General features: G+C 35.3%; 1 protein-coding gene across 3 annotated transcripts in view; it reads left to right on the top strand.

Moving 5' to 3' along the window:
* The window catches only part of LRBA (LPS responsive beige-like anchor protein), a 400,194-nt gene that overhangs the window by 96,641 nt on the left and 286,934 nt on the right, over positions 1-16,619 (top strand). For 2 of the 3 annotated variants that reach the window (XM_061350996.1, XM_061350998.1), the window contains exons 31-33: positions 7,528-7,606; positions 7,841-7,974; positions 10,061-10,122. In XM_061350996.1, coding sequence (XP_061206980.1) covers positions 7,528-7,606; positions 7,841-7,974; positions 10,061-10,122 — 275 coding nt within the window. The remainder of the gene's footprint in view (positions 1-7,527; positions 7,607-7,840; positions 7,975-10,060; positions 10,123-16,619) is intronic. The other variant, XM_061350997.1, reaches the window with a different exon arrangement.

Here is a 16,619-nt window from a genome sequence, read left to right on the forward strand (position 1 = left end):
TTATTTTTTTTTTTAACTGCTGGAGTTTCCTAGATTATCAAATCAGACAAAAGAGCTTTTGAGACCTTTGTGTCCTGCATACTACTTTCTATCTTTGTCACAGCAGCTTGCAGGACTGCATTTGGTATCTGTGCCTCTAACAAAGACCACTATCAGATACTTCACCAGAAAGTAGATGTGACTTCAGGCTAAACTGGACCTATAGATATTATATGGGCTCATGAGTGTAAGAATTCATGTTTTAATACTTTCTGAGAGCTTATCCCTGGATAATTTTATTATTCCTAGTTTTGATGGTGTAGCTACACAAACGTAAAAAATAAACTGTTTCTAAAAGAAAACAACAAACAACAAACACAGACCTCAACAAATAGTAGTGTTGTGTTTAAAAAAAAAAAAAAAGATGAACTTCTTTTGGGTCCTCCTTTTGCTCTCATCTAGAAGAAGAAATGTAAATGAACAGCATTTGTCAATTTCACATTTCTCATGGTTTGTAAAGCAGGCATATTATATTAACTTATATTTCATATAAATGTGGTATATTTGAAAGACTATGTTACGGATTTTTTGTTGTGTAAAATAAAAACTTATTTATAAGGTTTAGGGTGTTTTTCCAAGGATATATGTGTTAGTGCTAAGTAAGATGGAAAATGATACACAAGTGTTTCCGATAGCTTTAGCCTTAGGTCAGTTTCAGTGTTGATGCTGAGCTAATTGCTTTGGACATTTTTTTCAGTGGGGACAAAACTCAGTAGTTTGTTTATAAGCAAGTGATTCTTTGAACCCTTAGTCTCTCTGGTTGTTCTGTGCGAGATTTTTAACCTCATATGCTGTATTAAAGGCATGCCTTTCTACTTAGGCATGTTTAAGTCACAAGGCTGTGTAGAATCTTACAATTGTGCCCATGAAGTTTAACATAAGACTTAAAACTTATATGCATCTTAATCAAGGAAATCTCAATCTGTGTCTAATTACTGGTGTTTCTTTTTGATGCTTGAGTGTCTTGCTTCCTGTTTTTATGAACTTACATCCAAATTGCAAAGACTGAGGGGGAAAAAAAGTAATCTGTTGTCATGTCCTTTAGTACTCGTGTGTCTGGAAAATTTTTGTTGCCATCTTCAACTGCCCATTGCATTTCTTGGGAAAATCATAAAGTTTTTATTCTTGCCAAGGTAAAGGAAAAGCTGCTCTTTGCAAAAGGGAGGAATCATTTAGTCACTGAAAATACACTATACTAGCCTAGGAGTAATGTTGAGACTGGGAAAATTAGCTGTCTTTTAAAATTTCACAGTTCTTTGGGGAAGGTTGGCTCTGAGCAGCTAATCTTTTTTAAAATTAAGAAAACCTAACTGCATTGAAATTGCTTAAAATAATTGCTAATTTGTTAACCTCTTACTGGTTTACCCAGGTTAGATTTGGCTTAAATATTACATTTCTGAAGTCAGTATTCACTTGCTTTTAATAGAAACAAAAGAGATGAACACTGATTTTCAGATTTAGTCAATCTAAGAACATATAGATGAAAAAATAAGTGCTCCTGTGCCTGTAGAATGTATAAGAAATCCAGACAATAAACAATACCGATATAGTTTGGAACTGTGTGACTTCCAGCATGTCTGGGATTTTTGGCAAAAATTAGACATGTAATCTGAACTGATATGCATAAAAAGAAACTAATCAGGATTAAAAATAGTAGACATGTTTAGACTGGCAATCTAATTAATTAAAAAGAAAAAGTAAAGGAATAAATGAAATCATGCCTTACACAGATTAAAACCTGAGGCTCTTTCTTTTTTCCCAGTAAAATAATAGCACAGAAACAAAATTTTTGCAGTGTTGGAGTAGTTTACCTTTAAGTTGCTCATGTAAATTGCACACATTTAAGTTTGAAGTAGATCCATATGAGGCCTTTTTTTATTTGAAGATACAAGTAGCAGTAAGTGAGCTTCTGATAAAAACCAAAATACAATGTATATAATTTTCCCTCCCAAGTTCAAATCACATGGTCTTTCACTAATTTTTGTTTCCATACAGCAGAAAATCAATATTGTTCTCTTTGTTTTCAGCTAACATTAGTTGTAAGTCTGATTACTTTTGTAATTAAGAAAAAAAATTAAATCCTTTTCTAAAAAGTGCAGAGACTAGGGGTTTATGTAGCGAGTATGAATTTGAGGCTTTTTCACATTTTATATAAAGGCTAGTTATTAAGCATTATGTAAACGTTATTGAATTATATTTAAAAATACGTTTCAGCTGTTCTTTTTTTAAAGTCAAAGGACTTTTAAAAATTAGTTTTGTATGCATTTGGTATTTTCTAAAAACTCATCAAGCAAACAGAACCTTATATAAGTTTTGCATATATATATTATATACAACAACATACAATACTCTAATGTGGAGACTTGAGTCAGTTCAGTCCAAAACAGAAGTGAAAGGGAAATACAGACATTGAAATGGGACTAAACAGCAATAGTTTTAGTAATAGTGTTTTACTTGTAATATGTACATAAGCATAATTTGGAAATAAGTTTTATGTCGCATGTGAGCATCCTCCACCCATAAATGTGGTGTCAGAATTGCTTGGTCAAGGTAGCATCTGTGTTGAAATACTTGTCAGTCTGTGTGGTTCTGCATGCCTCTGTTGTGATTTGTGTTTGCCCAGATTTGATCAACCCCCTTACCAGTATTTTTTTCTGAAGTTTGCATATTGTCTGTAGCTCAAAGTCTGTGAGTATCTTGGATATTTGACCCTTAAGATTGTCCTAAGCTCATATCCAGTGGGTATGATATGTCCTGGCCTACCAAAGAGAAAGTGTTGACAAGTTGGAACGATAACCATCGGAGCTCACTCTGTTCCTCTGATACTCTGAAAGAGGGTGAAAACATATTTTGGCTTCAGACAGCCTGGACTTTTCGCAGGAGAAGTTGTTTCACCTTTCTTCATTCAAACTGCAGGCTATTTCACAGAACCAAAAGACTTTCGTAAATACAAATGTGTCCCCTGTGGTCTAAACTTGCAGTCAGTTTGTTCCTTATGGCTGATATTTGGGTTGTTGGTCTGCTGGAAGTGGATCTTGAAATCAATGCAGAAACTTCCTTTGTGGCCCATGTTGAGTCAATGACTGTCTCTTAGGGTGGTATTGGACAAAAGAGCATATTTATTAGTAATAATCTGAGGAGGAGGAATTTACTTTACTTGGATTGGCTCATAGGCTGAATGTGAGATTGGATGTAGAGATTTTACACATGCTGTGTCCGGGAAGGGCTATTTTGGAAAGGCAGGACTAACACCAGGACTAATATTTGGGTAGGCAGGACTTGGCAGAGTTGTCTGAGCTGTTATTAGTATGTTAGTGGAATGCTTGTACTTCTGTCTTTTAGTTTTCCTTTTAAATAATTCATTGATTACAGGTATAATGTTCTGAAGTGGTGTGAACGTTTTTGAATAGTTTCTCTGATGCTCTGAGTTTCTCTGTTTATGTACTTCAGGGATTTCGCACGTGTTTTATTAGTGCTTCACGCTAAACAATGCAATTTTGAGGTTTCACTATTCAGTTTGAAAATGTTTGTTCAATACAATTGTTATAAAGAGGGAGTATGAGAAATTTCTGTAGGAAGCAGTAGTGAATTGCATCTTATCATCACTTTGAGTGTAGAAAACACTGAGAAGTTCCACTCCATTTGTGGTGCCTGCTTCTGCCCCCTCTTAACTTGAAGTTCCTTGAGCTTCACTTGTTTTGCCTCTGAGCCACACAGAGTTGCCAGCATGATTTTTGCTTCTCCTGAGCAGAGGCATAGCTGTTCTCCAAAATGTGAATTCATAAACAAGGCCATGTGAAAGGCTGAGGTGGAAAAGAAGGTGGATGCTTGAAAAAAACTTCTGAATAAGCACTAACAGGAGATAAAAAAGCTGCGACTCTTGAATTATAGTCCTATGCGTAGGAAAATGTAAATTTTCTTCCACAGTTGGCTTGTTTTGCAAAGAAGAATTGTATTTGTGGATTTTTATACATATGTGGAAATAACCTTGATGTCTTGCAATAAAATAAATCAGTGGGAGACAAGCTAAAGAGAGAAAAATTAATGCGAGGTGAGTTACTGTCAGTGCAGAAGGTAGTTCAAGAAATTCATTGGATTATAGTAACTATTTCAAAGAGAATTCCAAGTTTACAGTGACAGTAGTTGAAGGCTAGTTAACAAAGCGGAATGGCACTTTTAAAATCCTGAATGCCACTGATATGCAATGCAAGCGGTTTAATACTGTTTTAGTATAAAATCTGTTTTAAAGCAGCTTGTCTTCAGAGAAGTTTTCACTATTGTTTCATGAAATCTGTTTTGGTTTAACCTACAGATGTGTTTATGTAACAGATCCCTTATATTAGCTTGTAAAACCTTTCATTGTAGTCTTGCATTGTACACTTCCATCCCTGCAAGTGTATTTTTGAATGAGCTCATTATTTTATTAGATACGCCTTTCTTAAAAGGCATCAGTGTATTTATGTGTGGTAGGTCTGTTGTGCAAAATTGAGGTATGATTATTTAATTCAACTCTACTCTCTTTTTTTATACCTTATATTCATTCTCCCAAAGTATACCATGCATTGCTTGTGCATTGCCAAGCATACTTTGTATATTCAAAAGCATAAGGATCTTGCACAAGTTGTTTTTTTAACGGTATTTTATTACTAGAGACATTATTTGTTTAGACCCTTGGGGACCTTGAATAAACAATAAGGTTTCACTGTAAGGGTGCTAGACAGATGATCTATTTGCATTTTCTTTTATGTTCTTGCAAATGTCTGTAAAACTGTCAGTTTGAAGGAGCCACTTTATCAGTGAAAGGATAAGGGAGAGATAAGTCAGTTTAGTTCCACATGTTTGAAGTAGCTACTGCACTTACCCACATGTGTGTCATGGATGAAAATATGCTACTGAAGTATTTTCTTTTTTTTTTTTTTTTTCCTAAAACCAGAAAACATAGTAGGGAAAAAAAGCCACTTCTGACTTTAAGTAAAAAAAATAAAATAAGTTTATATAGGTGCCTGCTTTATACTGTTGTCAAATTCAAATTATCAGTGCCTTTTATGTCTATATTTAAAGTAGATTTTAACTTAAAACTTCATAGTGTTTTACATTTATGCCTAATCTGTTATGCACAATTTGGTTTGATTTCTAGAGGAAAAATATTCATGTCCTATCTGTGTTGTTGGTGATTTGTTTACCTACCACTCTAACCATTTTTACCAGTGCCACTGTGTGCAGAAAGAGAAAGCCAAACAAAAAAACAACCCATCCCACAAAATGAAACAAACAACAAAACCCGGAAGTTACACCAAAACAAAACCAAAGACTGTAGCTGTTAAGTATTCCACTAACAACTGAGGTCTTTGGGGCTGCTGAATCATGGGTCTTGTTGCTTTTTATGGGCTTTGTTTTGTTTTTCTTACAGGAAGCTCTGTTCTCATTTTCAGCACTGTTGTTTCACTGCTCTTCCTTTGGGAATACCCTGAATACTTTTTGGTGGTTTGACTATGTAAAACGAGATCTTAAAGAGATGGTAATATACCCATGAAAATATTTTAAATATTTACAGAATCTAGCCATCCTCATGGAAATTTTCAGAAATATATATTTGATTTGCCTTTATTAGAAAAATTATTTAGGGAACTTTGCCCAGAAGAGTCAGATTCCACTTTGCTTTCAGCTAACGCTTTGTCGCCTCTTTCTTGTCCTTCATTTTGTGTAGCCCACTCCAAATTTCTTTCTGACCTCATCGTCCTGTACAAAAGTCAAAACAGGAGCTTCAAGTTGGATTTATGAAAAGCATAAGCAAATCCCATTCACAAACATGTTTTCCTACCCATGAAGAAAGAAAAATAATTTAGCAAAACTTTCCAGCATTTTGATGCGTTGAGTTGTTAGTTTCTGTGCTGCCTTTGAAGCGAGATTAGAGAAAAGCATCTTCCCCAGATAGGAGAAAAAAACCCCACCCTGAACAACAAAACAAGATCACAAACCCTCAACACTTCTGGGGGGAAGCTCTGTGTGCCAGTGCTTTGAAGCAGAAGTTTGAAATTTGACAGGAGAAATAAAATTAGTATCTCAGGGATTTGTCTTTGCCATCTTTTTACAAATCTATTCAACTTCAGTCTAGTAGAACACTTTGAAAAGTTGCAATTGACACATTTTGGTAGACACTTTCAAGATCTTAGCAGATTATTTCCAGACAGGTGGCATTTTACTGAGCTCACTTCAGTGTAGGCAGGGGATGTTCAGGAATTTTTCTATAGCTGTAGCTCTGAGAAGGGTCACGTCTTTGCTAAGGTAGATGTGAGAACTGAAGTCTTTTCTTTCATGCTATTTTTTATTTTTTTTCCTTTCCTCCTTCCCAGCAGCAAAACAATCTGAAACTGGCGAGGTGAGAGGAAAGATAATAGGACAGGGTCTAAGGTTGAAAAGAGATAGGATTGCAGATGGACTAGAAGCAGTCATGCTCCTGGGAAATGCACAGAAATCTGTCTGCTAAGATTCATTCCTCTCTACAGTTTGGAATGCATTGCAAGATTTGTGAGTCACCTTTCCTATCCTGGCAGCAAATATCTGTGAAATCTCTGGCTGTCTTGCTTACCCCCTCTTCATCATTGCTAATACCAGTCCATACTGGAGTATGGAAGTTGTATTTCTCTTTGCATACTGAGCAGCAGAATTTAGTATTTACAGATTCCTACTCAATTTGACATAACGCAATTCCTTTTTTTTTTTTTTTGTAAGTGTAGGATACATAAATGACCCAGTCTTCCCTATCGACCTTTGAATAATTGATGTGGCAAAGTTAATAACTCATAAATGAGGTTATACCACTGCCATCATGCTAATGATGCTGGCAGTGCAATGAAGAATGTTATCGTAGCTGGTTTTGACAGAGTCCCAGTGTTGCAAAAATTTAAGCCAGGCTGTTGAAAATACCCACTCATTTTGTATTCTGCTTCATTTTGACGCAAATATATTTTTATTTTAGAGAAAAAATTAAGGGTTTTCTGTGCAAGTTATTTGAAATTGGATTAACATTTCCAGTAACCGAAAGAGATGCTTTAAAATGTTGCCACTTAGATGTATATTTGTACCTTACAGAAGTATTATTTGTATTCACTGCTTAAGGTTGTAAGTGTTCTTAAATTTGTTTAGAGGGACTTATGGCTTATAAGGTCAGCAAGGATCACTGCAGTCTAATCTGACTTGCTTCACGAAGCAAACTGCAATGCTTCCTTGATTTACTTTCTGTTTGAGCTAGAACAAAATGTAAAAAGCTTGCCATAGCATACCTGGTAAATGTGAATGTAAGTATATGAGTTCCAGCAAAAAAAGTCTGAGATACAAACAGGTGAAAAGGTTTACCTTAGTCTTCATGCACACTTGAAAACCATGGTTTCTCAGAGATTGAGCTCTAGGCTTTAGTTTCTGGACAAGTCATCTAACCTCTGGCATGCTTTCTTATATAATGTACTTATTTATCACTTTCTCTTGTAGGAAAGGGATCATCTAATTCAAAATTGCCATCTGTCCCTACAGTTTCTTCAGTGCCTGAGGATTCTGCTTCAAATATGAGGTAACCTCTTCAGTTGAACATCTGAACAGCTGTTCTGTGGCTCACGTTTTTGCTAATACATCTTCTGTTTCTTCATCTCTTCGAATGTCATTTTGCTGATGTTCAGTACCTAATGAAGGATTATCGATTCATTCTTATGCATGTATATCACTTAAACATTGCCACAAACTATACTCCTTTGTACAAAATCTCAGTAACTTCCTGTTCTGTTAATCACCTGTATCTCTCTACTAGTATTACAGACAGGCTTGAACATGCTTTGGAAAAGGCTGCCCCACTTCTGAGAGAGATTTTTGTGGATTTTGCTCCCTTTCTTTCTCGGACTCTTTTGGGCAGCCATGGGCAGGAGTTGCTGATAGAAGGTACAAGTAAGTTTCCATTTTGAAGAAGTTTTTTTGATGTGTGCTTTGGTGTCTTTATTTACTTTATTTTTAATGCCTCAGAAACTTTCCTTCTGCCTTCTGACATGGTGCTTTCTGCTGGATTTCACTGCCTCCCCTTCCTTCTGTCTTTAATCGTTGTTGCCTCCTCATTTTTGCCATCTCTGCCACCTCTTTCCCTCCATCTCATCTCATCTCATAGTTTTCCTGTATCTCGTTACATGGGACCAGCTGTTGTCTCTTCCTTAGTTCTTCAGCTCTTCCAGGACGTTGTTCCATAGAAGCTCGTGTATGAAATGCATTTTGAAAACATGGTGTCAGGATCAACACTTCAATATAAAGCATAGAGTATAGTTTAGAAAGTTAAGTACAGAGTCCTTACACTTTTAGTGTTCCACTGCAACAGAAGGCTTCTTGGGAGCTATGTCAGCAGAGCATGTTGTGTTGTATCTCTTTCTTGTATGTGAATTTGCTTCTGTCTTCCTGGTTTCTAACTGAAAGGCAGTCATATAGGAAAGATTGTCAGTATTGAGAAGAATTCTCTGGTATTTCTGAGAAGGTGAAAATTCAGGTGCACAACAGAGATCATGGCTCTTTCTGGTGTTGGCTTAAAATGGTTGAGCTTGAGATGATTGAGTTTTCTTTCTACAGGTGGGTTTCTCTCTGTTTAAAAACAAGGCTCAGTTCTGCAATGCAGACATTAATGTCCTCAGTTTAAAAAAATCTTGTTTATTGGGCCACTGTGAATTTAGTAGTGAACATCAGCTTTCAATTTTCTCACAATTTGCTTGTGTAAGTTGCTTTGTCCACTTTTAGAGTGAAAATTGTGAGTTTTGCCCAGTTAAAGCAGTAAATTAGATTAGGGCCTGAGCGTGTTGCATCTTCAAGTAATGAGCGCTCCCGTATTAGCAGCTTATGGTTACTTGAGCTGATCGCTTGCACATCAAGCTGTATTTGCCCTAATGGAACTAGTTGTGTCCTGGGCAATTAAAGCTTTCCTTTAAAAAATATGTTTGAAACTACTTGTTTTATGGCTTAGGACAGACATCCTGTATGTAATGCTGAATACAGTTAACGTTATCAGAAACACAAGTAGGTATCAAACACTGGTAAACGTTTTACTGAAGACTGCTGATAACAAAATTGAGACTTCATTAAACTTCACTGAAATGAAAGGTTTTTAGTTTAGGAATTTAGCTTGTGTTACTTTTGGAGTAGGAAGAGTTGGCAGAAAGAATTATGTGAATTGTCTTCCGTAAGACTGAAAAAGATGGGATTCTACTTTTGATTATACATATGGGTATCGCTTTAGCTGGCAAACATTTTAATGGAAGCTGGCTTATGAACTGATTTATTTTATTAATTTAAAAATAACAGGAAAATGATTTTTCTCAAAGCTTTATTTGATAGGGAAGAGAAAAATAAACACATGAAACTGATTTTAGGGCTTAAAACCCAGACAAACCTAAACCAAAATGCAAATACAAATAAGAGTAGTAGTCAAATTAGTTTATAAACAATCGAGAATATATAATAGGTTACTGCTTGCACTTCTGAGAAGGTTTAGTGTGGGGTTAAGGGTCAAAGTACTAATAAGAGTGTTTGGGATGTCTGCTGCCATGAAACAAAATGGAAACTTGATTGATAGCTGGGGGCTGAAAGGAGAACGCGCAATGGAGAAAGCAAAGGTCATAAAGCCATTTCCCTTCTCTGCATATATAATGACCCAATCCTTCAAGAAATAGCAAAATGTAAATACAGTGGATTAATGTAACATATGTTAACCACACTTCTGATAATTTTGACATACAAACATTTATGAAACTGAATAATGAAGGTAATGTATTACTATTAGCTGCATCTTTAGATGCAAGATGTGGAATTTATGATCTTCCTCTTGCATGCATACTTTTGTGCTGGTAAAGTACAAAAACTGGAAGTGGTATGAGAATTACTGCTTTCTTTTGTTTGTCAAAATGCTTCTACTCCTACTCTATTGCACTTCAAAACAGTTGTGTTTATGGCTGATGCCATGTAAGCATGCATTTATGTGTACCATTTTTTCCTTTTGTAGGTCTTGTGTGCATGAAATCTAGCAGTTCAGTTGTGGAGCTGGTGATGCTTCTTTGCTCTCAGGTGAGGCTTAATTAACAATGTTGTCTGAAAGTGCTGCCTTTGAGCATGCTAGAAATTACAGTTAAAATTTAATATTAAATTTGATTTGAAATTTAAGGTTATGTGTAATAGGTAGAAAGAGTATGTGCAAGGCCTTTCAATTAAAAAAAACCCCAAGTTCTTAGTAATTGTTTACTCAGTTGGAGAGAAAAGATATTAAGGATTTTACCCTTAGTAAGGTTTTACCTTATTAAGATCTACATAACCCTGATGGTGATGTTCCTAAGTAATTCTGTGCTGCCATTTATGTGAAATAAAGTAGGACCAATAAAATATTAAGGTTAAAGAAGCAGATTTACTTCTGCATGTTGGCATGCTGAATCCTCTGGGATGAGTAGGATTTTTTCTTTTGTGTATGAGTGATAAATACTTTTGAAACCCTGTCATTCTTAATTGATATGACAAGTACTAAGAATTTGAGAAAAAAATAAGAAAGCAGCCCTGGTTGTCAGCAGTTTGGGGCATTCTGCATTCCTAAAGGCAGAATGATTTTAGATATTTAGGAACCTGAGAATTCCCCGTTCCTGTGGTTAGAAAAGCACCAGAGCCTAAGGAAGATCCTTAAAATACTGGTATATTAATTGGATTTTCTTTTTGGGTTTCTTGCTTTCCTTTTCTGTAATTAAATGGAAGACTATTTTTATTGAGCCTTTCTTTTGGTGCCTTAAAAATGATACGTTTCTGGTAGTAAATTCCCCTACTTAAAACTTTAAAATAGCCTTTTTTAATGGGAATGGTATTGGTCTAGAGGTCAAGGGTTCTGACCCATTTCAAAACCTTTGACCTTCATTTACAACCCTTATGGTTTGCTTGCCTGACGAATAAGGATAATGCAAAATTAATGTTTCTTCACATCGATTTATTCATTTTAGTGCCTATATTGCCAAATTTATTTAGAGTGCGCTGATAGACATTTCATGAATACAAATGAAAGAATCATAGAAGGTGTGAAAAATCGATAGTCTGCATTGTCAATAAAGTGTAATAAGAACAATTACTTCTGGAGATTACACCTAATAGATTTTACAATGAACTAGTGAAGAGTAGTTATGTTTTCTAGTGAGCTTGTTATTAATGAATGGTTCTAGAACTTTGTTCATCTAGTTTTCAGTCTTCCTCAGAAAATATGTCTTTGCCCTGAAAGGAATTTAATATTCCTTATGGAACTTTTGGAACTTAGAGATTGTTATTTTACATATGGCAATACTGGAAGTGGACATTGTTCATGATTTCTAGAATACGAATTTGCTGCTGACTTAAATTAGAAAATAATCCTCTCTAACAAGAAATCCCTATAGAAATTTTACTGTTCATTTGTTAATGTGTTAAATATAACCTGAGTATTAAATATGTGCCTGACAGCTTGGTATTACCATTTAAAAATTAATTTTTGTTACCCATGTTGCTTGTATCAATAATTAGTGGTTGACCTTCCCTTCTTTTTTGGTAGGGTAATCTAATCTTTTTTTTTTAAATCATGTTGTGCTCTGTACTGTACGTCACTTGTTTGGTCTTGGGAAGTGGAAAGGATAAGGAATAAATGACGTGCTCTAATGCATCTATTTGTCATATGTGTCACAATGCCACTTAATGCTAATCTAATCAAATTGAGGCTATCGTGATTGCTTAGCAGTGCTCGTTGCAGAAGCTAAGGTTGTTCTTTGTATAACAGTAGAAATAAACCAATAAAGTCACAAAGACCTCAAAGTCTTTTTAAAGTTACATAGCAGCTGTAATTTTTTGGCAGAATATGAAAAATGATGTGAGAAATGAATCTAAAATTAGCTCCAGATGTATACAGATTGTTCTGGGGTGATAATTACATTTTTCACTTTGAATTTTCCTAATTCAAAGAGGTCAGCATGGCAATCACAGAAGTGATTTATTTTGTTAAGAAGTGAACTGTCTTTTTGCTACATGAAAGCTAGAGAGATCTGAAATTGAATTTCTAGCCGACATTTTACAGATACTGGGAGGAGATGGGGTTGAGCTTGATTGATTTTTATTTCCCCCCCCTCCTTCTCTTCCCCCCCCCCGATAGGTGGGAAATGAAGTGATAGCCTTTTGCTAAAATTTTAATTAATTTTTAAGAGGAGATGGAGAGGATGAAGTGCCAAAGATCAAAAGATCAGGTCAAAAACTAGTTTTTAATCACATAAATAATGTGGCATAGTCACAAAGTAAGTATCTGCAAATTTGATTTAAAACTTTGCAAATTTGTCAGGCACCATTTTATGAAATTGAAAGATTGCTCTGATTAATATCTGTGGCAGTTTTTATGGTAACCTCTTTCTCAAAATTTGTTTTAAACATTCTATATGTGATGGAAGCACTTGAATTGTTTCTCTGAAACATCTGAAATTTTTCTGATGTTTATTTAGATTTGTGCAATATGTTATTTCTTTACCAGAAATACAATATGGAATGGTAATGTCTGACAACTACTTTTTCATAAAATGGTGCGATTAAGGCTCTTTGTCAAGTAAAGTGATTTAAAAAAATTGCGAAAGACAACATTCTGTGCAACTGTGACTCACAGTTAATTTTTTCTCTCCTTTAAAATTTATGTATTTAGGCATATGGAAAAACACCATTGCTTTTGTGTTTTAGTTCTGTGTTTACATGTTTATATGTTGCCTACACAGAGAAAAAGGAGAAACAGGTGGTTTGAGATACAGACAAAAGGCTTTTTCTAAGACAAAAACAGTTGTGTTTTTTGATAGACATGCTACATTTTGAGACGTGTCTGTGTGTGTATGCTTACATTTATATAAATCTATCAAAACATAAAGAAATCTTTCATTTAATATTACTGCAAAGTGTTCCTGCTTATTTGACGTTAATATCGTTTTTGAAAGAATCGACGTTGCATTCAAGGCCACTTTATAAAAGCGTTGTGTTGCTCATCCTAATTCAGTCTGACACACATTCCAATAACACTACCTCCCTTCTAGGGTTTAAAACTAAATTTATGTCTGAGCATTGTGAAGTGCATCATTTAAAAATGGTTTCAACCCAAAACATCTAATAAATAAATAATGTGTATGGCTACTCAGTAGCAGACTTTCCAGACTAGAAATCATTCCATCGGATACTCAACAGTCCACTATCGGAGAGGGCTGTCAGATAAATCTTATAGTAGCTGCATTCATGTCCTGTAAATCACATGTTATTGTCTGAGCCTTCTGCCAGGTCATCTATTCTTTTCCCATTTATCAGAAATGCATACAGTACAGTGAACCTAGAAGCACCATCTAGTCTGGCCTGGCATCCTGTTGGGGTAATTAAACCAGCCAAAAGAGAGAAGTCCTGTGTCTGTATACCCCTTTTAAATGAGTGACGTCAAGGTATTAGAGGTGTTCATATGCTATTGTGAGACAAGGCTTCTGTGTGGAGAAACAGATATCAGCCCTGAATAAAGCATTTTCATCTAAAAGGACTCTTGCTCTATCCCTAAAACGCAAAGGGACATGTATGAATTGAGTGCATGTTTATTCATAAAGCAAATATGCTACTGTGCTTCCTTTTATTTATCAGGTGTTTCCTTGCAATACACGACTAAGTGGGAAATACTGTCATCTTCCCTACTCTGTCATGCAGATATAAAAACATTTATCCCTTGCTCACATACATGAAGCATTTGGTCTGTTACCGTAGTGCCAAGGTGAAAAGATACAAAAATAGGTGAAATAGGTTCCACAATTTTCCTTGATGCCTTTGAATTTACAGAGTTTGCAGCACTTGAAAAATGTTTCTTTGTGTAGTAAATCAACTGAATTGTCAGTGGAATATGTGTAAGAGAACTAATTAGGTGATTCTTGTCAGATCCATCTTCGACTTAAGAGCTTTTTTTTCTACTGAACCTGCATTTTCTAGACCATAAAATAAACTTAAGCTAACTGACTTTCGGTACTATTCAGTTCTCGTGTAATTTCCTACAACTGGTAGAATGCCACCCAAATTTTTTTAAGAGTTTGCAGTTTAAGATTAATGAATACTGCAACAACTTTTCTGACCCCATCACCTGCACATACACCCTGCTTGCTAGTTCAAGGTGTAAAAGCTTCTTGGTTCCTCCTTCTTCTGTCCCCTGTTGTTTCAGTGGGATTTAGGGCACATTCTTGATAGCTGATGGCATACATCAAACCAAGACCAGTGTTCTAATATGCTTAATCTCTAGGTATTTTATCTTCTAGAAATATTAACGTGATATATTGCAATATAACTACGTAGCTGTAGTTGTTAGATTTATATAGGACCTTGATAAATAATATCTTTTGTGCGGAGATGGAAGAGGGAAACATAAACTCTGATACTTCAGATTGTCTTTTTACATTGTAACATCTGTTCATATGGCCCAATGAAATATGATTACAGTTGAATACGTCATGTGTTGTGCTGATAGTTTTTGGAGTTATTTTTTGGAGAGAAAAGCATGATCTAAGGCAGTGCATGTGCATCTTAAAAATACAGCAGAGGCTGATTAGTAGCAGTAAAGCCAAAAAAATTACACTGTGAAAGTCGGTCTTACTCCCTGTGAGGGCAGACATTTTTTTTCTTGTCTAAATAACTCACCAAACCAATTATCACTGGTTAAATGACAAAATGTTGGCAAAAGGTCTTTCTTTAGCATGATCTTTCTTTTATGTGCTACTGAATCCGTTTGCTAAGAGATTCTGTTGCTCATAAAGAACTCAGTATTCATCTTTTGCATGGGCTGTATCTTAGTTGCATCATGCTGCTTACTCTGATGAAGATTCTTGATTATGTAGACAATATCAACATGGGCCATAGAGTCATGCACCCTGTACAAACAGTATGATAGGGTAATTCCCCTCAGGAAGAGCAATAGGATGGTTGTTTCAGTTTTGATTTTTCAGCAGATTTTGTTGCAAACAGTTACCTCCCCCTCTCCTCCTGAGTACTTGAATGTAAAATGCAGTAAGATGGTCAGGCTTTTCTGGGTATCCTGTGCTCAGGAAAAAGCTTCTTAACAACCATCTGAATTCATTATCTCAGGAATGGATTTCTGCAGCGTGTTCTAAAATGTGGTAAGCCTTTGAATTACTTGGAGATTTTAGTTGACATAGAAGATGGCTAGTTTTCAGTGCCTGTTACTTGCAGAGAGAACACATTATACTGATGCTCTGTGATCTGCACTGGTTCCTAATTTACTTTTAAGTGCAATTTGATGTGATGGATAACTATAGTGATCGCTATGAAGTTTTAATCGAATTGGGTATAGGTTATCTAAAAAGCTATGTCACTATGATATCATAGCAGCTAACTCAACAGAAGCACCTAAACTCTTAGCAGTATCCTGGTTTAGATATGAAGAGAAACAATGTTGTTTGCATACTTTTTATGTGCCCCAAGTGTTAGATGATGATTTTGATTAAGATAATTTTTTTTTCACCTAATCCGTTTGTGTTCTAAGAGCTGAAAATAATTTGAAATGGGATCTAATACTACTTTAGATCTGTGATCTAAATAATGTATGTGTTTCAGTGGAGAGGGTAGAATTTGTAGGGATTTTGTAAGATGCCATATGATTTTCTATCAATTTTAATGCATGTTCTAATTTTCTTTTAAAAGCCATTTTTTCAGGAGTTGGAAGTTTTTCTGCTTATACAGTGTGAACTTATGGTAATAGGATCTTTATTTTTACCAAAAATGAATGTGGCTGTATTTGAGTTTCAAAAAAACCCCCCAAACCATAAATATTTTAATAATAGATGGCTCTTGTGATAAAATTATTAGAAACATAACTATATTAGGCAAATTAAAATGACTTAGATCTCAACAGATAACTTCCCAAAGTCTAAATTGTTATGTTTGGGGGAAGATGTTGCACAAGTGTTTGCCTTCTATTACTAGCTTTCTGTGCTATGTTACTACAGTTTAGTATGAAGACATTGTGTTGAGATGCACAGAAAAATACTTGGTATGCAGGTATGCCAGAGACTTCTTAGTGTACTTTCCCCCCTCCCTTATACTCTTTTGAAGAACTTGGAAGTTTGGAAGAATATCTGCCACCCAGTTTGTTGTAGAGATGAGGTGACTGTTGAAGGAACTGAGAGTATAAAAGGTCATTTAACTCTGTTACGGATTATTTAGAATCTGAAGCTAGGCATATTAATAAAACCATGTAAATCTTAACATTTGAAAACATGGGATTGGTAAGCATGTTATTAATTGTTATGCAGGCAGTAGTAGGAATACTCCTATAGTGCAATTTTGTAACAAATAATCACTGGCTCTTGTAGCAGTTACACAAAATGGGAGGTTCTCATCTAATTATTTAAGATGCTATTGGATGGAAAGTAGTTGAGGAATCTCTGTTGAGCTTTATTTACAGTGCTGTTTCAGGATGTTTTCAGTAAACCAGTTTTACTTGACAAACTATTTCCTCTTCAAAAATTCCCATTATTCTTTTTCCCCTGTAATATATATTTTCA

This window comes from Neopsephotus bourkii, unplaced genomic scaffold (assembly GCF_033783945.1).
Source record: "Neopsephotus bourkii isolate Nb327-2 ecotype Australia unplaced genomic scaffold, CSIRO-AGI_Nbou_v1 NB_547, whole genome shotgun sequence".
Lineage (NCBI taxonomy): Eukaryota > Metazoa > Chordata > Aves > Psittaciformes > Psittacidae > Neopsephotus > Neopsephotus bourkii.